The sequence below is a fragment of the Oryctolagus cuniculus genome, chromosome 11 (assembly GCF_051225735.1).
Source record: "Oryctolagus cuniculus isolate XC-2025 breed Fujian yellow rabbit chromosome 11, ASM5122573v1, whole genome shotgun sequence".
Lineage (NCBI taxonomy): Eukaryota > Metazoa > Chordata > Mammalia > Lagomorpha > Leporidae > Oryctolagus > Oryctolagus cuniculus.
In genome coordinates, this window is record NC_142877.1 from 66,318,645 (window position 1) to 66,343,422 (window position 24,778).

The 24,778-nt window shown below is 43.8% G+C and overlaps 1 protein-coding gene across 2 annotated transcripts in view; it reads left to right on the top strand.

The window, feature by feature from the left end:
• The window catches only part of SRGAP1 (SLIT-ROBO Rho GTPase activating protein 1), a 318,942-nt gene that overhangs the window by 256,395 nt on the left and 37,769 nt on the right, over nt 1–24,778 (top strand). Inside the window, exons 11-15 of one of the 2 annotated variants that reach the window (XM_002711308.6) lie at nt 5,739–5,766; nt 9,516–9,618; nt 13,193–13,253; nt 13,404–13,481; nt 15,533–15,667. In XM_002711308.6, the coding sequence (XP_002711354.1) occupies nt 5,739–5,766; nt 9,516–9,618; nt 13,193–13,253; nt 13,404–13,481; nt 15,533–15,667 (405 nt within the window). Of the gene's footprint in view, nt 1–5,738; nt 5,767–9,515; nt 9,619–10,147; nt 10,182–13,192; nt 13,254–13,403; nt 13,482–15,532; nt 15,668–24,778 lie in introns of both variants that reach the window. The other variant, XM_017341950.4, reaches the window with a different exon arrangement.

Consider the following 24,778-nt stretch of genomic DNA (forward strand, 5'->3'; position numbering starts at 1 on the left):
CCTGCTGCCTCCCAGAGTGTCCACCAGAGGGAAGCTGGAGTTGAAGCTGGAGTTGGGACTTGAACCCAGGCACTCTAGTATAGGATGTGGCTGTCCCAAGAGTGGCTTAACCACCGTGCCAGACATTCACAGCTATTCGTTTTAATTGTATAAAAAAAAAAATCAATGTATTTACGAACAGCTTGTCACCAACAGGGAAAAGGGAGAGGACTAAGCTCCCAAGACAGCGGGGGCAGGGAGGTGGGGGATGGTGCAGAGGACTGATCCTGTACATCCCCAGTCAGACAGTCAGAACTCGGACCCCTCTCCCCAGGTGCAGACTGCCATATCCTCTTTGTCATCAGGCTCTGATTTGTCTGGCAACTCCCTCCCCCTCCAGTCTGGGTCGGTTCTCTTCAAGTTAAGAACATTGTTTGCACTGCCTCTTTCTACACTTTGGTAGGGTCTTCGTATCTTTGAATGCTTTTCTTGCTTCAGTGAGCATGTTCAATTTCAGTTTTCCCACTTTTTCCTCCCTCTTAGTAATCATGTAAGTCCTTTTTTTTTTTTTTTTTTTTTTTTTGCCCCCTCTCTATTATGTAGAAATGCTTAATATTTCAACTGATGCCCTCAAGGTCAGTTGCGAGCCTTAAAACATGAATTATCATTAGTGTAGGTGAAGGCTTACCGGCACAAAGTCTTTCTCCACAAGGCTGGGTGTTTTTTTAGAAATTGTGAGTTTAGAGGCCAGCGCTTTGGCATAGTAGGGTAAGCCTCTACCTGCGGCGCCAGCACCCCATGTGGGTGCCAGTTCGTGTCCTGGCTGCTGCTCTTCCAATCCAGCTCCCTGCTGATGGCCTGGGAAAGCAGTAGAAGATGGCCCAAGAGCTATGGCCCCTGCACCCACGTGGGAGACCTGGAAAAAGCTCCTGGTTTCAGATCAGCCCAGCTCTGGCTGTTGGCGGCCATTTGGGGAGTGAACTAGCAGATGGAAGACCTTTCTCTTTGTCTCTCCTTCTCTGTAGCTCTTCCTCTCAATAAAATATTTAAAAGAAAATTGTGAGTTTAAGAGAATTTAAGTGGTGGGTGAATGCGTTCTTGGCAGCAAATTCAGACATGTGTTCACATGCCTGGGTCACTTCCAGAAACTTCTGTGGCACTTATCCTACATAGATGTTCTTAGGACTAGAGAGAAAGTCCCAGTGGTTAATATCCCTTTGCGTGTCGTTATGAAGAGGGCTATAGTTTAGCCAATTTGCTGAATCCATGTGCCAGATTCCATCTCTGCCACTGAACTGTGTAGAGCTATATTATACCTTGTGAACTTTAAGATTTCTAGGTCTTGGAATTTCTCTCAGTGAGATCCAGTGTCCCAGGGACACATGCTGTGTTCAGGGATGTGAGGCCTCCATGGCATCGGTTTCCTCTGCAGAAGGAGCCGCGTGGTTTTCGCTTAACGGCAGCAGACACCCTAGCCTCTGCCCACGGGTGGCAGACCTTCCTGGGAGCTGTCTGTGGAAGATGCACCCCACCTGTGAGCCTGATGCTGGTAAGCCTGCTGGCTTTCAGCGCAAGCCATCCTCCTATCAACTGGCTTATACCACAGGAGACTGGGAGAGTTAATGGCGCCTGGCCCATGGTGAAGTAATCCAATGGTGAGCTCTAAGGAAGGAATCCACGTCCCGATTTGGCTAAATAAGGTTAGTAGTGCAGGACTAAATGGTGTGTTTAGGGAGCGTCCTGACTTTTTAATGTAGAAATCACCTCTCTGAATTATACTAGACTTACTGCTACAAAAACTACCTTCATAGTAAAACAAATAGAGCCTAACCCAGGGATTTAGCAGTTGACTGTACACAGCTGAAGCTGTAACTGCAGACATGTGTTTGGCCTGCCTTACTGCTCTGTTTTTGGCAGGCTACCAGTAGCCCAGTAAATTCTTTGATTTACAACATTGCAAAGCAGCTAGCTTGGGCGCTTCAAGTGGCACTATGAAAATTCAGAACTCCAAATCTTGGGAAACAGTTGAAACAGAAAGAATTGTATAATGCATTCAGGCCGTCATCTTCTTCTTCATCCTCTGTGGCACCATTAAGTTCTTGTGATGTTGTTTGTTTTTAAATGGATGTTAAATTGACCACAGTATGCGGGCATATATGAGACCAAGGCACTAAAATCATTTTCCTTTTCAGTAATGAGCCTTCGTGTTCACATCAGCTTCTTTGTGTGCAGCACTTGAAGTTAAGGGGGCGTAAATATCGGTACAATTTTTGCTAAACACAGTAAATCTGACACTGGGAGCTGAGCTCCATGTTACATGGGCATAAGGTTTCTCACACAGGAATGAACTAGGTTGTTCTCACGCAATGCATTGTCTGTCTTTGACTAGGAGTACAGGTAGACTTTTAAAAGGAGAAGCAGATTGTGAATCTCTGTTTTTGGAGAAAAGCACTGCAGTAGTTTGTTTTCTTAAAAAAAAAAGGGGGGGGGGGGCGTCTGCTGCAGAGTAACCCCAGGAGTCCCCACCCACCATTCATTAAGAAGAAATCCAGCAGGTCTTTGTCCGGCTTGAGCTGTGCACATTTTAAATATTTTATTTAGATTGTTTTTTTAATCTCTAATTTCCACCAAACTATACTTGGCTATTTCTTTTGCTCTGTGGCGATAAAATGTGTTTAGGTGTGAAAAGGGATTCACATCATAATTCTCACATGAAATGTAAGAGTAGTCGAGGAAGGAATTTGTACCAAGAATGATCATGGGTCATTTTTTTCCCCCTCTAAATACCTTCTATGTAGAGGTGGTGGGAGGTAGTTGTTTCTTGCTTTTAATAATTAAGTAGCCTTCCAAAGAAAGTGATTGAAATCTAATCCTCAGACCACTGGAAGCTTTCATGTGTCTCTGAGAAAGAGGCTTCTGAGTTTGCGTGTTATTGATCTATTAATGATGATACCGATTTAAAAAAATAAAGCCTCATTCATCAGCGGAGACACACTTAGGACTATTAGCTGGAAAAACGCTGCATGTGGCAGTGTGGTTTTGCCGTGAATAAGAGTTCTTGCAAAGCTTGCTCTTGGTTCATTATTCAAAATGTATCTTTTATAGGTTCTTAATTTTTTATCTCACACTATTAACGAGGGAAGAATGGAGCAAAATAATTTTATGCCATTTTATAGATCATCTTTTTCTAAATCTGGGGAGTAGTTGGATGGAATATTTTACCAAAACTAGCATAATTTCTATATTATAATTTTTCTGTATCAAGAACTGGAAGAGAGGAGCTGGTAGACTCCAAACATAAAGAAAAGGAAAAGATGGAAGTATTACTTTCCCAATTTGATGAGTTTATTTTGTATGCATAATACTGCAATGCACCCGTATTAAAATATAGAAGTATTTCATGTTAATCAAAAAGAAAAACAGCAAAATTTCAAAGTTAAAAAAAAAACATTTCATGGCTAAGGAGTTATCATTGGCATAGTTATCACTGAATCACTTGAAAGTGATTAACCTGTGTTATTCAAAATAAGTTTATGGATATTTATTAGTTTACCAATGTATATATTTACTTACTAATATCTTTGCTATTTTGCATTTGCCTTTAGCTATATTGACCAGACAGAAGTATAAGCCATGATCCATACATACACTTCCTCTGCCATCTTTCAAAATATTTTCTCGGAATAAAAAGACCCCACAATTTTATTTAAAAAATTTTTTTTATTTAAGTTGTACACGTTTCATGTGTTTCATATATACAGATTTAGGAACACAGTGATAACTTCCCACCCTACCCTCCCTCCTGCCCACACCCCAACCCTTCCTTCTCCTCGCTCTCCCATTCCCACTCTTAATTTTTACAGTGATCTATTTTCAGTTTACTTAATGATTGTAAAGTTATCCCTACGCTAAGTAGAAGAGTTCAACAATAGTATGGAAAAAAAAAAAAAAAAAAACAAAAAAAAAAACACTGTTCCTCAATGGAAAACCCCACAGTTTTAAAGGTAGTATGCAGTACAGTGTCGGAGCTCAGGTCCAGAATTAGAGCATACCTGGAACCTAGTGCCAGGCCCACCCCATACTGATAGCCCGACACCAAATGAGTCACTTTCCTCTTTGCTTAGTCTCTTCTGTAAAATAAGACCACTGAAGAAGTACCTTGTTGTTATGAAGATTCGAGCTTATATATAAATTGCTCTGATTATTATCTAATCAATAATACACATCATTGCTGCTTTGATTGTTACTAATATGTGTCATGGCATACTTGCATGCTATGATAAAGAATACAGCATGACAGAACACAGCACAGGCCAGGGAGCTGCTCTCCACCAACCCCTTGCTCATTCTGCTGACTCACCCCGGGTCAGCGCCCATGCCTCCAGCGCGCCCGGAATGATGGTGACTCTCCAGTCCTTACCTGCAGGCCCACCTTCTCTGTGCATTCACCCTGGATAGCCTGCTTCCTGCTGAGCATTTGCGTCAGGGTGTCTCACCGGGCGCTGCACAGGGCACTCAGCTCGCAGCCTGCCTCCTCTGCTTTCCAGATCTCCTCTGGCATTCCCAAAGAGCTATCAGTTCTTTGGAGTTGCGTGTACACCTTCCCGTGAATTCTTCTCCCTGGATGTAGACGGCGGCCAGCAGAAGGAAGGGACTTGTAGCTAAATGATGGGTAGCGCTGGGTGTGGGAGGTAGAGGACATCCTGTCTTCTGCGCTTCCCCCTTCCGAGTCATGGGCGACAGGGACAGTGGCCTGAACCTGCGTTGGGAAAGACTCTCTCTGATAGTAACAGTTGCCCCTGTTGAATCCATAGATAGTAGTGAAACACTTCCCTTTGTTATTCAAGAGTGAAGGGCTGTGCTGCAGGCAGGGAATGGTCATTCACAATTCTCAGCAAGCCAGCTGGCCCTGCCCTGCGAGTGAATCACGCACGGCATTGTGGGCATTGTGCCGCGGCGGACGGGGCTCACCTGTTTGTGTTGCAGCGCCAGCTCCCTCTGCCAGCTGTCTTGTCTAGCTCTTTCAGAATCACATCATTTTACAAACAAACCAGCTGAGTGGTGCGGCTCGCCCACACCCCTTCCCACTGCTGCACCTGAAACGGAAGACAGACCGGACAGCAGCTTAGACACACGCAGACTTGCAGTCGGGGCAGATGGCAGGAGCACCACCAAAATACAGACCTGTTATTAAAAACCAGCCAAGAAGCCGCTCGTGTCTTAAATGACAGAGAACTCTATGAAAGGCCCTTGGCTTATACGTTGGTGGAATGCAGTGTAATTTAATGTTCTTGTTCTTCAGTATCTGCAAATGTCATTTCTGATTATAGAATACAAGTTTTCTCCTACTCCTCTGACTTCATAGTATGAAAATAATACTGACGTATGCTAAAGGAAATTGAGTTCTCCCAACCCTGTTTGACTGTGTACTCCTCCCCCATAAATATCAATTAAGGCATGCAAATCTTGAATGTTTTATGTGGATTTCATCTTTGAGCTTACAGTTAGAATCAAGCAGATATGTCTTCCTTTAAAAAAAAAACCTGCTTCAAATTGCCAAATGAAACATGTTTCTTTAATTATAGAATTTATTAAATTTTATATATAGATGTCATATAATATTTACTTTGAATTTTTATTTATATATGCTATCCTCATGTTTTCCAACTTAAAATATGTATATTATAAACCCAGCATCTTAAAATGAGGTACAGATGATACAAAATTCAGTTTATTTATTTTCATTTTTTTTTCTGTAGGTCACAGAGCTGAATATATGACCACAAGGTAGGAAACTATTTTTATCATAACTCCTAGTATGTCTTACTTTCTTTTCTCTTTTCCAAGAAGCAACCATTTATTTAAATGCTGCAAGAATAAACTTATTTTATTAATAGATATAAAAGATAGTTTTGGTTTGAGGAAGTATAGCAACGTGAAAAGCGTGTTCTCACAAGATGAGATATACTCTGACATATCTAAGGGTTCTCAGTGGAATTATCACTCTGTAAACAAGCAGAGTCAACAATAGAAACCCAAGTTGAATAGGCTTGGTTTATCTAGTCGCAAACACTTTAAATTTTTACAAATCATCTGACAAGACTATTGATGTGGTAGTTTAATTAAAAACAATGAAACAATATGATGTGTCACCTACTGCATTGCTGAGTAGAAGATACTAGTTACTTCCTGGCCCTACGTTGTCTAATGTCATACACATATCAGAACTCTATTAAATACCCTTAAGCTACCCACCTATGGTTCACTTTGAACACTTCACTTTTAAACGCCAACAGCCACACGACATTTTTGGCTTGTTTGTTTTTCCATTTATGGAAGGATTTTGAAGTTACTTCTAAAGAAAACCATTTGAGAAGTAGTTTGTGATTTGGCTTGGAGAAAGCTTGTAACAGCTTTACTTTTTTTTTTTTAAGATTTATTTATTTATTTGAAAGGCAGAGTTACACAGAGAGAGGAGAGGCAGGGGCAGAGTGAGAGAGGTCTTTGATTCGCTGGTTCACTCCCCAGATGGCCACAACAGCCAGAGCTGTGCCAATCTGAAGCCAGGAGCCAGGAGTTTCTTCCTGGTCTCCCAGGCAGGTGCAGGGACCCAAGGACTTGGGCCATCTTCCACTGCTTTCCCAGGCCACCTCAGAGAGCTGGATCATAATTGGAGCAGCCAGGACTCGAACCAGTGCCTATATGAGATGCCAGCGCTACAGACGGCAGCTTTACCCACTGCTCCATACTGTCGGTCTCAACTTTTACTTTTTTATATCACCGTTGTGCAACAGCCAGCAGTGACTCTAGTTGACATACTAGAACTTGAACTTTGGGAGTTCTCTTGGAGGTGAGAAAATGTAGAACACTGTATGTCTGCTATGGCAGTTGGCAAGTTGATTTTTAAGGCTCTGTGATGTTACTGCTGGGCAGATTATTCACAAAGAAACCCCTCTTGCTTCTTGGTGAACCAACACAAAAACTGCAGTTACTGATTTTTCTAAACTTTTCCAAAGAAAAAAAATCAAAGAGGGAGATTACCTCTAATGAGTAATACACAGTTCATATTTTGTCACAATGCTGTGTCTCTCTGTTTTACCTATTGTTTCTAAAATATAATTAATGTAAGGCACTTAAAACATATTTCCAGGAAAGGATTCAAATATATTAATTTGCAATGAGAACATCATTGCCAAGGAGACTAGATTTTCATGTCAGCCTGACCAGTGCTTCTTTCATGCGTGCATCCCGTACAGGAAACCAGATTATCGGGAAGTTGTGTGATAGGCACAGCACCCGAATATGAGTCATGCAGGTGGGCGTTTGAACACCCCTACCTGTGTTCACCTGATGTGGGGGTCGTGGGGCCAGACTCACCTCCGCTGTAGACGTTAGTGTGTAGGTGCTCAGGCAGTTTGTGCCCACGCCAAGTCCCCTCCACAGCTTTAGTTTCTCCACATCTACTTTATGCTTTAGGACCTTTGGGACAGGTGGTTTCCCTTTGTGGGCCCCTCGCCAGGGTTATCCTGCTTCTCCCTGTCTGCAGGAGTAATTATCCGATGTCCCTGGAGGCTCTGGCTCCAGCTGTAGGACTTGCTTGCCCCAGGAACCAGTGACCACATGAAATGCTGATCTCCTTGGCTTCGTCAGCCACTCCAGGTGTCACCACACGTGATGCTCCGTTGTCCTTTGTAATAACCACTTTGGAGTTTCTGTATTTGCTGCGTTGGTATCTTATGACCCTAGAGGGACTGCCCTTCCCAAATTAGTGAATTCCCCGTGCAAACAAGCCAATCCAGAGCTCATCCTCCCAACCACGTCCCTTGTCAGGGCTGCTGTTCACCTGCACCAGGCACCCCAGGACCACATACAGCCGTGCAGAGCCCCTGTGCCCCGTGAAATCCTCCAGCCAACCTCAGCCTGCCTCTCCCCTTCCTTCCCATGGGAACTGCAGTAAGGCCTCGTGCCCACATTTTCCCTTCTTTCTGTCCCCTGACCAAGCCTGGGGCTTCCCCCTGTGCCTTCTCCTCTTGGGAACTGTGAATAATGAGCTCTTTTCAACGGCCATTGTCCCCTGATCTGTTGGACTCACCGTACCTGAATAAAAGTAAAATCCACATCATTTGAAAGGCTTCTGAAATGGTGAAAAGAGCAGATGAAATCCAGCGCAGAGGGCTGAACTCTGGTGGTTAGTTGTTTTGTTATTCGCACCCACCAGATCCCTTCCTCCATGAATGGCACACAGTTCAGTGTATAAAAGAAATTTCAGCTGTGGTGGGGCATGACATGGGACCTTCTCTTCTAGACACCAGCAAAGCTCTTTTAAGCTCTCAGGCCCCAGGAGGTCTTCAGGTGCTACTTGTGCACCCCGTTAGTCACATGAGCCCTCCTGCCGGAGCTGTAGAATTAACTACCAGAGGGTTTGTTCCCCCCATCCCCTCACTGCTGTGATGGTATCTTAGGAAGTTCGTCAGCTTCCCCATCAGTTCTGGGGATTTTCTTTCTAAAGCCGACTTTCTGAACTTCAACAACATAAACTAAAGTTAATTCTTCCCTAGAGAGTCTGCAGCTTCATGAAGGGCTTGATGTAATTTCCGTGTGTAGTGTACATCCTCCTTTGAGCCCTGCAAGTAAAGAGGAGTTTACGTTGGAGCATCCAGAGCGGCTTCTCAGTGCCTTCTCTCCCATTCAGCTCACTTGCAGAAGTTGAGTCAGCCAGTCCTGACCCTCCTTCCTCTAATGGGGTGGGGCCAAAGGGGTCCCCTCTCTCCAATGACAGGCAAGGTGATGCAGGGCTTCTGAACAGAGTACGTGGTGTGCTGGGTGTGCGTTTGTCAGAAGAACTGGCTTATCCACCATAGCCAACAACAGACCAGAGGTGAGGGTAGGAAGAGTCCATCCTGTTGCTCCACAAATGTTCAGGCAGCAGGATCGTTTGTTCTTAAGAGACAGCAAGTCATGTAGCCTGCGTGAATCAGAAACAGCGCTGAAACTACCAAGAAGTAGCATTGTCAGTTTTTCCACTTATGACCCGTTGATAGTTACTTTTGCACAAAATAAAAATCCCATTCACATGGAACAGAGGTAATGTTACTGTGCATTGAAGAATTCTGTTGTAAGTAAGGTATTATATTTAATTTCTCATCTGGGGGTGGAGGGGTCTATCAGAGCCCTCATTTTTAGGACTGTTCATGCGCACTGAGTGATTCAGAATAACAAGAACCGGGCCTTGTAACACTCTCCCAGACAGAGCCAAATCCCTTCAGTCCTACTTATTTTTAAACAAATGAGCAAATAAACAAATGTCAGCTACAGCATACAGAGAAATGGCAGTCTGAATGAATAGCTCGTGTGTTTGTTTCTTGGTACATACGTAAAAGTAAAGAAATGGGAGAGGCAAGGGACTGTTGTCCCCCATGGGTGGGGGTGGGGAACAACCCAAGATTCCAGTGCTTTCTAATTTTGTTCTGCCCTGTGGGTGTTGAATTTATTGTTTGATTTCTACCATGCTCAGTAATTATATTCCCTTCCCTCAGGCCTCCCAGTGTTCCCCCTAAGCCCCAGAAACACAGGAAGTCCAGACCCCGCTCACAGTATAATGCTAAGTTGTTTAATGGGGATTTGGAAGCATTCGTCAAGGTACTGGCAGCAGCCATCTGGGTGGCTGATCTCCACGCTTCTGACTATAATGGCCTCCGCCTCTCAGGATGCGAGGCAGGTCATTATGTCCAAGTCTGTCCTGGGGCTCTCTGCTTTCCCCGAAAAATCAATATAATATTTCCTGAAGTCAGAGAGGAAAGAATATTTGGGTTGAGTGCCTTCAAAAGAGGAAACAAACGTGGGTATTTTTGTGCGGGCGAAAGGGAAAGCCCTCTGTCTTTACTTAAAAAAAAATTTTTTTTAAAAAAGCCATCCTTTGCACGCAAAGGAAAAGAGCAATCTGGTAAGATGTTGTATTTTTACTTGTGGAAGCGAGATGGCACAAAATATATATTTAAAATCCATTTGTTAGGCTAACTCTGAAGCATGACAAGAGTCTTGATTTCCCGTGACTTGAGGAATTCATTATATTGGATCGATTGTAAGCCCCTGTGGTCTGTAGCTTGGATCTCTGCTGTGTTTACTCCCTGTCTTCTTTTTCATCCTATATTTCTGATAATGCTCCTAGCCGAGGACGAAGGAACTCGCACACGAGACACCAGGTATAGTGCTAGGGGGACGTGCGGGCTCAGCCTTTTTTGCCGTTGGTGTCATTTTCAAGTCATACTCATGCTTGGCTTCAATTAGATTTTCAAGGTCTTTAAAAGAAAAATGTTTGCAGTTGGAAATTGGATTTATACATAGGTCTTCCTAGACAGGAACTATAAGGATCAAACACTAAGAGGAAGAGTTTTCTTCAGTAAACATGGAAGAAGTCTTGGGTTTTAAAATATGTGCTTGGCAGATGTATCGACTTTGAGTTAAGGAAAGTCAATGTGAAATACCAACTACACATTTAAAACTGGATTCTGGATCCTAGAGTAAATTGCACAAAAAAAAGGAGTTTAACTTCTCCTTCATAGCTAACATTTTATGAAATGAGCTGTGATGTTTAGATAGGAAACACTGTTTTAAACAACCTCTCTCAATGCTATGTTAGACATCTTTCTTTCTTTAAAGGCTGATCTGTTTGTTGAACATGTGCACTAGTGATTAAGAAATTGTGTGTCTCCATATGGCCTGTGTAGGGACAGGTAGACAAATATATATACAGAGAGGGATCGATAACCTCTGACTGCCCTAAAAATGGGCCCTAGCCCTGGCATTAAGTGAAACGCCACTGAAGCACCTAAAAAGCAATCACAAATCTATTGCCTTAAGCCTTAAACCCAGAAGAGCCTCATTGGCCCTAATTGAATACAAAATTATTGTCAAATTTGATTATCTAGTTTCCCAGCCCCTGGCTTATATGCAGGGACAAGTTAGATGGAGAAGAGGGAACAATAAAATGAAAACAGTGAGATGTGCAGCTGATAGCCTGGCAGAGAAAGCCAGCATGGAAAAAGCTCCAAGAAGCACACGTCGGATTCTGTAGGATTGGATCAGACAGTAGGAGACCGCCTGCCTAAGGTCACTGGAAAAGCACATGTTATATTTTTAAGAGATTTGTCATGAAGACCAGTTCAAGGAAACCTAACTGAAGGACTGATAAAGGGATCGACCATTTATCATGGAAAATTCGCGGAAATGAGCCCTCTCCTTCTCAGAGGGAGCTGTGAAGACCAATAGGGAGGACACAGAGTCCTCTGTCTCTGCACCTCTGAAAGGCACTAGACCGCTTGAGGCCTGCACACCACCACTGTGGGCCAGCAAGAGCAAAGTCTTCCCTCTCTTCCCCGCTGGGAAACACAGAGGGACTTACTTGAATGCTAGATGGTGTGCAGCCCATTGTCTTATTTCTTAAAAGGCATTCCCTACCCGAGCATCTGGCATCCATGGAATTAAATTAAAACACACGCTCATTACTTTTTGGCTACAGAATTCACTGTATCTGAATGAAATACCGACCGTGGCTCAAAGATGAGCAATCACTTGAGTCAATGTAAAGACACAAATTTTTTTTTGATAATCCGGAAACCTAAGACTTCTCCATTTATAACTTTCTTAGTGCAAACATTTTTCTTTTAATAATCTTCTGTCCTTTGTTTTTAATACTAAATTCAGCAGAGGTGTAAACTAATATTCTCCTTTTATGACTTACATCTAAATAGTGGCTGCTGTTTTAGGTGACCTTATCACGTGAATATCCATTTATGGGCTACATCCTCCGACGTACACCTGTGTCTTAGAGAAAAGTCCCCTCATATTCGGTACACTTTGTGTGGTTACAGTGACTGTTCTTGAGTCAACTGGTCCACACAGAAATGTGTTTTTATTCTTAAGGCTCTTCTTTAAGGAATTAATACGATTTATGCTCCTAAAACAAATTAACTAATTAGAGAAACTTAGTACAGGCTCCAGAAGTAATTGGACGTTAACTGGTTTGTACACTAGTTAAATTGGCTTAAAACTTCAAATGAAGCTCTTCCTTGAGAAGTGCATTACCCCTTCTAGGAATGGGGAAGAGTTTAGGTTGCTGAACCACACCCTCCCCAAACCTTCCTCTACTGCCTCACTGGAAAGGTTAGCAGATTCGGAATTGCTCGCATATGTTAAGACAACTAAGTTCTTATGTTTCAGAATACAATTCTTCATCAATGCATACTCGATGCCAGCTACTCATTTTTGTGACCCATGTTTCCTGTAAAGATCTAATTCCTGAAAGAGCAGTCTTAAACAGACATGAAGAGAATTCTGTCCTCAGGAACTTCCTTTAACTCCGTGGAGTGCATGGCATTGGTGCACATGTAACCGTGACCTCAGGCAGCCCCTGCATCTCATTTGTCATCCTATACACATTTCTGAGCGTTCCCAGAGTTTACATTTGTTCCGTGAAGGGCAGTGATTATTTTGCAAGATGTGGGGGAAGAAGGCCAAAAAAATCTTCCTTCCTAAGAAAATGAGATCTTAACAGAGCATCCCTCTGGGCACTTTCCCCCCCTTAACTCTTAAGACATGGGAAATCTGTGAGGATGAGTCAGTTCTGATGCAAACTAAGTAAATACATGACATGTTTTAGTAAACACCCTGGCATCATGCACCAGAACACACGGAAGCCCTTTCACAGCCGCGTGTTATACTCCTAGTGATGGCCCAGGGAGGACCTTGAGAAAGACTGCTCCAGTGAGCGGTGTGACTGATCCGGCCTAAGCCACCGTGATTATAACACCTGGAGTTCTTTCCATGGGCCCTTAAAGATTGCCCATTTGTATTTACAAAACAAAAGTTTCAAAAAGTGAATCCCGCATTTATTCATTTTGGAATGTAAGCCTAAATATAAAAGATGCATTAGCCCTTGACATCTGTAGGCACAGCAGCGTTAAGTCAAAACAGACTTGCCTTGCATGTATTTAATTTGGTTTGCTCCAGAACTGAAATATACCTTTGCTGAGATATAGTCTTTCATTTTTTTTATCTTTGGCCTTGTGGAAGATGTAGAGGGGGTGGATTTGAAAAATGATCATCTCTAAGAGTAAAAACTCACTCGCTAATGACTGTTAAACTGAGAGCTTTCTTGTTATGTGTGGCTCCTCCCACTCCTTTGAGATTGACAGGTTTCCCTCTCTTGACTCAGGACTCGGGACAGGTGATCCCCCTCATTGTGGAGAGCTGCATTCGGTTCATCAACCTCTATGGTAAGCCATGAACTCCTGACTCTTCATGTTTAAAAGATCGCGAGGAGCATTTCCACAGCGTACTTTTCATGTAACACTTACTCCTGGAGAGAACAGGGACCCAGAGGATATGGCGTGCTGCTTCACCTCTTTCCCTTCTGTTGTCTTTAGGTCTTCAGCATCAGGGGATTTTCAGAGTGTCTGGTTCCCAGGTGGAAGTCAATGATATCAAAAACTCATTTGAGAGAGGTAACTGCGCATCTATTCCTATTAGCAACCCATGATAAAAAGTCATCATTTTCTGCACACCGCAGTGGTGCACCTGTGGCATGTGTCCTGGAGAATTTTGTCTTTGCATTTACTTCACTGCAGATGCTGGAGCAAGCATCTACGAAGGGGAGCTGAGAACTGAGGCCCAAATCATGAGTCTCGTTTATCGAAGGTGGAAAAGCGTATGAGCTTTGCATCCTGATTCAGGACTGGCACTCATAATCCCAGCACTTGTATCAGAGGTGGCACCCAGCAGGATTCCAGACAGAGTGACAAGAACAACCCTGGGCCTAGACAGCAGGTGTATGAGGGGACCCCTCCCACTGGCCATTTGTCAGGATCTTTTTCTTCCCTCTGTCACCATCCCCAGGGCCCGTCTCTGGGACCCTAGTTAATTCCCTACTCATGTTCATAATTGGCTATCAGATAATCAAATAAATCCTCGTCAGCTGTCTGTTAATTACCATATTACGATTAGCAAAATCATATGCTTTTCCAACAGCAGACCTAGAGTCAAACTGGACTCTGATTTACTAATCGTGGGAATTGGGTCAGTGACTTGGGCCTCACTGTGGCCACAGTTTCCTCATCTGTGAAGCTGCATGATTGTTGTAAGAATTAAATATAATCTATGAAAATGCCTGAATCTTTAATGGTAGCTGTTAGTTCTTAATGCTCTTCAAAGATTATGATTTTATGGCACCTGCTTCTGGTTATATCTGAACCTTCATGGAGCTGGAGCTACCTTCTCTCTCTGTCTCCTTTCTCCTGAGGCATAAAACACTTCAGTGTCTGCAACATGAGTTGGACAAGTAACGTTGGAGCTGCCTGGTTTTTTTCCTGTTCCAAATTCTGTAACCAATGTGCTGTGTTGGGCAGAATAGCCTCCCTTCCCCCCTCCCGAACCCCGGTCAGCAGCCGACTGTGCCAAGGTCCTACATATACTTGTTCAGGATGATAAGCTGAAATGTGATGAGGTGTGGAGTGCCCGGGCCAGTCACCGCAGGCACAATGCTGGACCATTTTTCCTTGGAAATTCCCCTGGTATATGTTATTTGTGATCTGTGCAATGAGGCTTTCTCACAGTGGGAAAATATATGTATCCTGATAAATTCACGTTCCATGATTTCCCACCGAAAAGCAAGGAAAAGGGAACAACAGGTCACTGTAAATAAACCATCCCAAGAGGCAAAAAAAAAAAAAAAAAAAAAATTAAAATCCAGTGCATACTTTTGGTGAACTTGTGAAAGTAGGCCTGAGAACAAAGAATGGAGTTTAATCTAAGGCTGCAAATTATGTGAACTTATTGAGGATTTTATCTCAATTTAATTCTCAGAGAGATGGACTGGTCAGCCAGTTACCTAATATTTTAAAACTGCTTACCATAAATAATAATATGATTTTATATTGGTAGTATTTTTGTAAAATATCTGTTTTTAGGTAAACTCCTTGATTCCATGATGATTACCTTTTAGGATTCTTTGGCCTGATTTCAACATCACCATCTGCTCAACGTGGCTTTCGGGTGTGCTGTAATGCCACCATGCCACTTTGGGGAATACCTGTTGATTTAATAGTATTTGCAATTACTATTTGATATTTCTGATAGATTTTGATGACTCATATAACTTAGCCAGCCAGATCAACACTGTGTCTTTTTCCTAGCAGGGTATGAAATGCAGAATGTAGTATTTGAATTCATGTCAAAGTAAGATTACTGATTTTAGCTTTAAAAAAACATTGGGTAAAATTATAAATCCCACAATATTTTATTTTAAGGTTTGGGTAACTTGCAAGGGATTATTTGGCAACATAAGATTTTTTTAAAATTCTTATTTTCACCAGCTATTTTTAGGTTAATCATGGGGTAGGATATCTAAACCAATTATTTTAATTTTGGAACCATATAATCTTTCATAAAGCATAATTAAAAGATAAATGTGTATATAGCAATGTGTGTGTGTAGAAACATACTTTTTTTCTGAGGAAAAAAAGAGGCACAGTGCATGTAACTCATTTTTTCTTTCTAGGTGAAAATCCTTTGGCTGATGACCAGAGTAACCATGATATTAACTCTGTGGCTGGTGTTCTGAAGCTCTACTTCCGTGGGCTGGAAAACCCCCTCTTTCCTAAGGAAAGATTTAATGATCTGATTTCTTGTATCAGTAAGTGAACTTTTTTTTTAGCCTTTTCACCACCTTCCTGGAAAAGGCAGTAGCCTTCTCCAGATACCTCCCCCCAACCCTGTTACCCCATCACCACCAAATTTCTGAGACTGTTTTGTTTCCTTTCTGGAGCCAGCGTGAGTCATCCTCCCAGCTGTGGCCTCGCCCTTAGCCAAGTGGGCCTTGCTATTTGAACATCCTCTGGCTGCACAGAGCCAGCAGCTTCCCACTTAGCATCTGGAATAAAGCAAAAAGGCAGGTGCCTGAGGGAGAGGAGAGAGTTGGAAGCCTGGAAATGTAGCCTGCTTGTGGCTCTCCGGTCTTGGTTTTCTCACCAACTTTAGGAGTGGAATGATTTATCCTTTCTGAGTGTTGCTTCAAGAAATAAGGTAAAGTGAGAGAAGCGATCATTATGATGGTGCAGGAACACCAGGCGGTCATTATGTGTCAGTGGGCATCCCCAGCTAATAGGCAGAGCCGCTCTGAGTCTGTGTGTGATGTATTACGAAACCAGTAATCATCAGTGAAGTGAAGCATTGCTGTTTCCCTCCCCACATCCCGACGAGGGCTTTTGTCAGTAGACAAAGGAAGGTGAAAATAATGAGGTCCAAAATTAGATAGGAACCACAGTCAGGTTCCATGAGTCTAAAGATTGCAATGGCCCTTTAAGTCCAAGTTCCCAGCCAAGAGTATACAGCGGACTTCAACCACATAGGCTCTTGTAGGAACCAAGCTTTTCTCTCTATGAAGAAATCCGTCCCCTCCCGCTGCCCCATCTGAATCAAGTCCTACTGACTTGATCTCAAATCTCTCTACTCATTCCTCCTTCCCCATCACCTTGGTCTCTCACGGGGGTATCAGGGTCGGCCAGGAGTCGCCCTCCCTCTGCAACCTGCTCTCCCTGCTGCATTGTTCTAATCATTCTTCAGCTAGATTCAGAGAGGAAGACCGGGTTGTTGTCTGTCTCCTGTTTCAGTATGTCCCGCATGAAAACTAACGCCTTGTCTGGTGATCAGTCCGCGGCATTGAACTCTTCCTCCATCTGAACTTCCTTCTGTCCGAGCTGTTTCTTCTGTTCTGCCATCACCTCCCGCCTCCCTTCCCCTGTATTTCAACAGTTGTAAACTGTGCGCGTGCCAGGCCACTTCCCACCTCCACGCCCTTGCCCATTCTGCTTCCTCTGCTGGGTCTGCTGGCCGTCGGACATCTGCTGTGAAGGCTGTGCCGCACTGGCACTCCTCCCAGAACACCAGCCTCCCCCCTACCTCAAGCAGAGTTAATTGCCCTGTCCTCCGCTTATTTCTACTGTGTCTTTTTTCCTTATTGCCCCACATTAAAATTCTTTTAATTCCTCTGTCTCCTTCCATGGGCAAGGGCGTTTAGGGAGAGGTCAAGCGTGCAGGTTCTAGATTCAAGAAGCCAAGGTTCAAATCCTGGTTTTTGCCACTTGCAAAAGGTCATCACCCATGTGACCTTAGGCACGTTTCTAGAGCGCTCTGCAGCTCGGTTTTCTCATCAGTATGACTAGGGGAACATTAGTCCGTATATCACTGGGTTGTGGGAACTAAATGAGTTCATATGTGTAAAGTACTAAGACGAGCACCTGGCGTGAGTATGCCCACTGAAATGCCCACCGTGCCCCAAGCCTTAATGGATTATTCACTTTTATTGCCATAGCACTTGATATAATCCAGGTTTAGAGTAAGTACTCAATACATCGTTGCTAAGTTGAATTTAAATGAAATGAATTGAAAAATAAAAATTCCATCCATGCTTAACATCTTGGCCGTAGCTGGGCATGAATCTCCCGGTCAGATGTGCCGTGTGGGATTTAGAACACGCCTGTGTGTCCATGCCAGGGCCCTTGGCGTGGCCTGAGTCATCGCAGCAAACCTCTGACCCAGCTGGAAAGAGCTGAAAGGGAGGTGTCTCAATTCTGGAACTCTCCTTTGGCCACGTCCAGTGATTTCCCTCATACCCTAGCCAGAAAGCTTAAGGATGGAAAAATAAGAAGTATTCTACAATACTTAGACATTTTTCTAGTCACATATATCATGTCAACTTTAATTTTTATGTGGACCAGTTGGATAAAGTGCTTTGGATTCTATCATCTGTGGCCTTTATAGGAATCATTTCATACTCATTGAATGAGAAATATTGTTCCACTGTGGTTAGTGATCGCTGAGGCTATCGAGTAAGAACATTCCAGGTTCAAATCCTGCCTTCACCACTTACTAGCTTTGTAAACTTAGGGGAAAATAAGTACTTCATCTACTTATTTGCCATCTACTTCCTAGAGCCTGTGTGAAGAATGAATGAGATAATCCATATAATGTGTTTACCGTTGTGCCTGGAAAATAGTAAGGGTCGATAAATGTTGCTTACTGTCATCATTACTACGCAATTGCCACTACTCCTACTAAAATATATGCCTCAGGTTACATATGCCAATGCTTGGGCTAGCCACTTAATTTCTTTGACATATTTACCTCAGATGAATTTAGAAATGACATGAGGGGTGGGCATTGTTGCACAGCAAGGTAAGCTGCCACCTGGGACGCCCACGTCCCACATCAGAGTACCTTGTTTGAGTCCTGGCTCCTCCACTTCCAGTCCAGCTCCCTGATAATGCATCCTGAGGACAGCAGAGTGCTTGGGCCCTTGAGACCAAGATGGAGTTCTGGGCTTATGGCTTCAGCCTGGCCCAGGCATGGGTGTTGTGTGTTGTGGGTATTCGGAGAGTGAACCAGCATATGGAATCAATCAATCAATCTTCCTCTCTGCCTTTCAAGTAGCTGAAAATTAATTAATTAAAAGGAATGATATTATTGTAACCTAGAAATTATGTTGGTTCCAGCATGATTTTTCCTAGCACATTAGATGTTTTGTAATAAAGTCAAACTTTCTCACAATTAAAGGTCAAGTTCAGCAAAATATGTAATCAGTAGGGAAAAATGGAAAATCTACAAAAGTTTCTTTATTTTTTTATTTGACAGGTAGAGTTATATTTTTATTTATTTATTTATTTTTGACAGGCAGAGTTAGACAGTGAGAGAGAGAGAGACAGAGAGAAAGGTCTTCCTTTCCGTTGGTTCATCCCCAAAATGGTCACTACGGCCAGCGTGCTGCAGCTGGCGCGCTTCGCTGATCTGAAGCCAGGAACCAGGTGCCTCCTCCCGGTCTCCCATGCAGGTGCAGGGCCCAAGCACCTGGGCCATCCTCCACGGCCTTCCTGGGCCACAGCAGGGGGCTGGACTGGACTGGAAGAGGAGCAACTGGGACAGAATCCGGCACCCCAACCAGAACTAGAACCCAGGGTGCCAGCGCCGCAGGCGGAGGATTAGCCTAGTGAACTGCGGCACCTGACGACAGGTAGAGTTAGACAGTGAGAGAGAGACAGAGAGAAAGGTCTTCCTTCTGTTGGTTCACTCTCCAAATGGCCACCACGGCCAGCGCTGTGCCGATCCGAAGCCTGGAGCCAGGTGCTTCCTCCTGGTCTCCCATGTGCGTGCAGGGGCCCAAGCACCTGGGCCATCCTCCACTGCCCTCCTGGGCCACAGCAGAGAGCTGGACTGGAAGAGGAGCAACCAGGACTAGAACCCGGCACCCATATGGGAGGATTAACCTAGTGAGACATGGCGCCGGCCCCAGAAGTATCTTTCTGACCAGTTGTGCCAGCGATACTGGTTGTGCAAAAGAACCTACCAAGATATTTCCACCTGTATTAAAATAAGAGATCAATAAAAATCAACAGATTAATACTTGAATTTTGGAAAATTTTTGATTTATTTACTTGTGAGACAATAAGGTGGAAGAAGAGTGAGACAGACAGAGCTCCCTTCCAGTGGTTCAATTCCCAAGTGAGTTTTATTTATTTGAAAGGCAGAGAGAGAGAGAGAGAGAGAGAGAGGTTGATTGATTGAGAGAGATTGAGAGGAAACCCAATCTCAGCTGTTGTGACCAGTTGGGGACTGAACCAGCAGATGGAAGATTCTCTCTGTCTCTCTCTCTCTCTCTCTCTCTCTCACACACACACACACACACACACTCACTCACTCCATCTCCATCACTCTGGCTTTCGAATAAATCAATCTTAAAAAAAATAAAGGCAAAGTTTGCAGATGTTGAACAGTATTCCCAACCCTGTTTTTCCCCATAAGTCTTGTTATTTTTAGCAAACAAATTTGCAGAATGGGAAATTTTTCAAGAACACCTATTGGCACCAGTAACCTCTTTATATAACAATCGCTTTATGTAATAATCCATTTTCTTCTAATGTCTAACTTCTTTTAAAAGTGGAGGGAGTATTCTTGGCTACTACTGATTTATCTCTAAGAAAGCATTTTCTCTTACCAGTGTGACTATGATGATTCTGCATTTTCCTTCGATTTTCAGTAAATTCTTTGGGAATGACGTATCATGCATCCTGATAGCCTTCCATTGATATCACAGATAGTTGATGATTTGAACGAAGTTGATTAAATTCCTACAATGTACTAAACTTTCTGGGGATTCAGAGACTTGATTCTTACATTCAAGTGCTTAAAATCTAGCAGGAAAGATAAGATGATTACAAATAAATCCCATTCAAATTAGCCTGTGATACACAAAGATCTAGGAATCTGGGTGGGGGAAATCTCCGAGTGATAGTTTTTGCCAGTGTCATCTTGTAGCGTTGTTACAGTTGGGTTTGACTTTTCCCTATTAAGGTAATTTCATGTGACAGTTAACTTTGTATGGAAAAGTTTTCCATCTTTTCTAAGAGGTTACATAAGTCCCTGGAGCACCCACTACTTTTTTCTTACCTATTTTTGGATTGTTTGGGGAAATATTTGTATATTCATGAATTAGTTATTATGTGGCCATGTTTATGCCCCTAAATGACCACATTCTTTTAGAAGTTTACAAATATATACACTAAAAGGGAACTGATGTTAGAAATATCTCCATCTCCCTCTCCCTCTCCCTCCCCTCCTCCCTCCCTGGCTCCTTCCCTTTCTCTCCCTCTAATGCACTATTCATTAACTCAGCTCCCTGCAAATTTCTTTTTAAAAATTATCCGGATGAAGACATGGTGAAATAAAATGCACCATAATTTTAAAATGACAAACCTGGTAGTTTCTCACCCAAGGGTTGTTTTGTTTTAAAACCATCGACTTTGCAAATGGTTTTGTAAATGGGCCAGGCCATGCCCGCAAAGTCTGGGCAGCCTCTAGAGCATCCCCGTGTCATGACTCAGAGATTCCCAAGGGCATGAGTCCAAGTGACTTGATCTGGAAGAGCCACTCAAGGAATCTGCTTTTCCTGGCTGCCTGAGGGCTTTAAGCCCAGCTGAAACACTTGCACTTCATTTTGCATTATGTGTGATTATTCCAGCCATCAGCTGGACATGAGGAAGCAATTTTTTAGGGGGGAGGAGTTTCCTATCACAAAGCCAACATGTAGTCATCATAGAGCAATTGAAAAATACACAAAGGCACATAGAAGAAAATACTGTCCCCCATAGTACTGACACCAGAAGAGAATCGATTGTGGGTGTACATGTTGTTGCTGCACTTCCTCCCTTTTTTTTTTCTTAGAGATTCGTTTATTTATTTGAAAGGCAAGGTTACAGAGGGAGAGAAAGGCAGAGACAGAGAGAGACATCTTCCATCTCCTGGACCACTCTACTAATGGCCTCAGTGGCCAGACATGGACCAATCCAAAGCCAGAGCCAGGAGCTTCTTCCAGGTCTCCCACGTGGTTGCAGGGGTCCAAGTACCTGAGCCATCTTCCACTGCATTCCCAGGTGCATTAGCAGGGAGCTGGATTGGAAGTGGAGCAGTCGGGACTCAAACTGGTGCCCATATGGGATGTTCGTGCCACAGACGGTGGCTTTACCTGCTATACCACAGTGCCGGCCCCTCCTCCTGACTTTATGTTAATGCACGTGCATATCCAACTTTTGAAAGCAAAAATGGAACTTACACTATCCATATTGTTCATAACCTACCTTCATATTAACTTCTGTATTATAAAAAATTATAACAGCTGCAGAAGAAAACAGAATAATATAATGTGCTCCCATGTAAGTCATCACTCAGCTTTAACATCTTTCTTTGCCACACGTGCCCCACCTGTACCCACTTCCTCGGCTCTCTCTGACTTCATATCATTCATTTGTGTGTGTGTGTGTGTGTGTGTGTCTGGGAGATAGGGGACCCCTTTTTTTCTTCTTATCATGTTTTCTATTATGAAACTGAAGGCTAACGTTGTGTGTACACTTTGTATGCAACATTTAGATTGCATGTGAACATGTAACATAACCACAGTACCATTGTCATACCCTAAAACGTTAACAGTTTCTCCCAGTCATCACATAGGCAGGCGGTACTTTTGGAAAATAGTTGTTCATTATGTGATTGACATGTGGCCATGTTAGAAAAACGGCATCTACTAAGAACGTCATCCTTAATACCTCTATACGGAGATGTTAACCTTTTTGGTGTCCTTACAGATTTTTATTTGTACATTCCTATGTATTTTATTGAGGTATAATTCTCATAATGGACAGTTCGCTTATTAAAGAGTACAGTTAGGCATAGGAGTGTGACCTAACAGTTAGGGCACCCTTGAGACACCCACTTCCCATATCACGGTGCCTAGATTTACCTTCCAGCTCTGCTCCCAATTCCTGTTAATGGACAGCCTGGGAGACAGCAGCTGATGGTGATATAAAGCACATGGGTCCTTCTCACTCATGGGACGTGGATTGAGTTCCTCGCTTTGGCCCAGCCAACTGTTGTGCACATGCACTATCACTCTTGCTCTCCTTCCTCCTCCCCCTCATCCTCCACCTCCCTTCCTCTCTTTCTGCCTCTCATTCTGTCATTCACCCTCAAATAAAAAAAAAAAAAAGTACAGGCCAGCGCCGCAGCTCACTTGGCTAATCCTCCACCTGCAGCACCAGCACCCCGGGTTCTAGTCCCGGTTGGGGTGCCGGTTCTGTCCCAGTTGCTCCTCTTCCAGTCCAGCTCTCTGCTGTGGCCCGGGAGGGCAGTGGAGGATGGCCCAGGTCCTTGGGCCCTGCACCAGCATGGGAGACCAGGAAGAGGCACCTGGCTCCTGGCTTCGGATCGGCGCAGCGCACTGGCCATAGCAGCCATTTTGGGGGGTGAACCAACGAAGGGAAGACCTTTCTCTCTGTATCTCTCTCTCACTATCTAACTCTGCCTGTCAAAAAAAAAAAAAAAAAAAAAGAGTACTATCCAGTGGGTTTTACTATCCTCGCAGTATTGCACATCCATCACTGCAATCAGTTTTAGAACATTCCCCCCAAAGGAACCTCAGCTAGCAAGCATTCGCTGCCACTCCTCACTTACCCATTACTGCCACCACCTCCAGCCCTAGACAAACAGCCACTCATCCACTCTCTATTCCTATAGATTTGCCTGTTCTGTCCATTTCCTATCAATGAATTTACACCAAGTTTCTTGAAAAAGTTCATGGAAAATGGAATTAAAAGATAGCTTTATTCTGGTGCAAAACAGTGAAGTCCGTGCATATTTTTTATAATGCACAATTCCATTAACATTTGGAAGCACCTTGAAATGTGCTTTCACTTGGTGTAACTTTTTCAGTGATTGTACTTGTTGCATGTGTCAGTACTACTTTCCTCTTGATTGCCAAATGGCATTCTGTTAGAAGGACATAGCATTCCTGTGCATATGTTCTTAAAGATTTAACTATTTATTTGAAAGGTAGAGTGTCAAAGAAGGAGAGACAGAGACAGAAAGATTGTCCATCCACTGGGTCACTCCCCAAATGGCCTCAGTGGCCAGGGCAAAGCCAGGCCAAAGCCAGGAGCCAAGAACTCCATCTGGGTCTTCACATGGGTGGGTAGCAGGGGCCAGGTCCTTGAGCGATTTTCTGCTGCTTTCCCAGGCAGGGAACTGGATTGGCAGCCAAGTATCTGGGACTCAAACCAGCACTCTGATATGGGATGTGGATGTCAAAAGCAGTAACGTAACCCACTTTGCCATAATGCAAGCCTTGCTCCTATACATTTTTTTTTTGACAGGCAGAGTTAGACAGTGAGAGAGAGATACAGAGAGAAAGGTCTTCCTTCCATTGGTTCACCCCCCAAATGGTTGCTATGGCCAGCACGCTGCGCCAATCTGAAGGCAGGAGCCAGGTGCTTCCTCCTGGTCTCCCATGCGGGTGCAGGGCCCAAGCACTTGGGCCATCCTCCACTGCCTTCCTGGGCCACAGCAGAGAGCTGGACTGGAAGAGGAGCAACCGGGACAGAACCGGCGCCCCAACCGGGACTAGAACCCAGACTGCTGGCGCCGCAGGCGGAGGATTAGCCTAGTGAGCCACGGCACCGGCTGCTCCTATACATTTTTAATAAAACCTGGAGGCAGGCTTTGTGGTAGAGCAGGTGAAGCTGCCATGCGCAGCACCTGCATCCCGTGTTGGAGTACTGTTTAAGTCCTGATGACTCCGCTCTCAATCCAGCCTTCTGCTGATGCATCCTGGGTAGCAGCAGATGATGATGAGTCACGTGCTTTAGCTTCCACCACCCATGTATGAGGCCTGTCTGAAGTTCATGGCTCCTGGCTGCTGCCTGACCTAGCCCTGGCCATTGTGAGCGTTTGAGGGAGTGAACCAGTGGACTGAAGATGTTGCGGCATCTGTCTCTGTTGCTCTGCCTAAAAGAGATGTGGTTTCTGTTTGAGGTGAGGTTACATGACCGTAAATGTACTACAAATCATTGAGTCACTTAATTTAAAGGGTGACTGGTATGATATGTGACTTGTATCTCTACAAAGCTGTTGTAAAATATTACATCATGCCATACTGGGTCTTTTTTTAAGATTTATTTATTTGAGAGGTAGAGTTACAGTCAGAGGGAGAGACAGAGGGGTCTTCATCAGCTGTTTCACTCTGCAGATGTTCACTTGAAAATGGCCACAATGGCTGGAACTATGCCGATCCAAAGCCAGGAGCCAGGAGTTTCTTCTAGGTCTCCCACGTGGGTGCCAGGGGTCCAAGGACTTGGGCCATCCTCCGCTGCTTTCCCAGGCCATTAGCAGAGAGCTGAATTGGAAGTGGAGCAGCCGGGCTCGAACC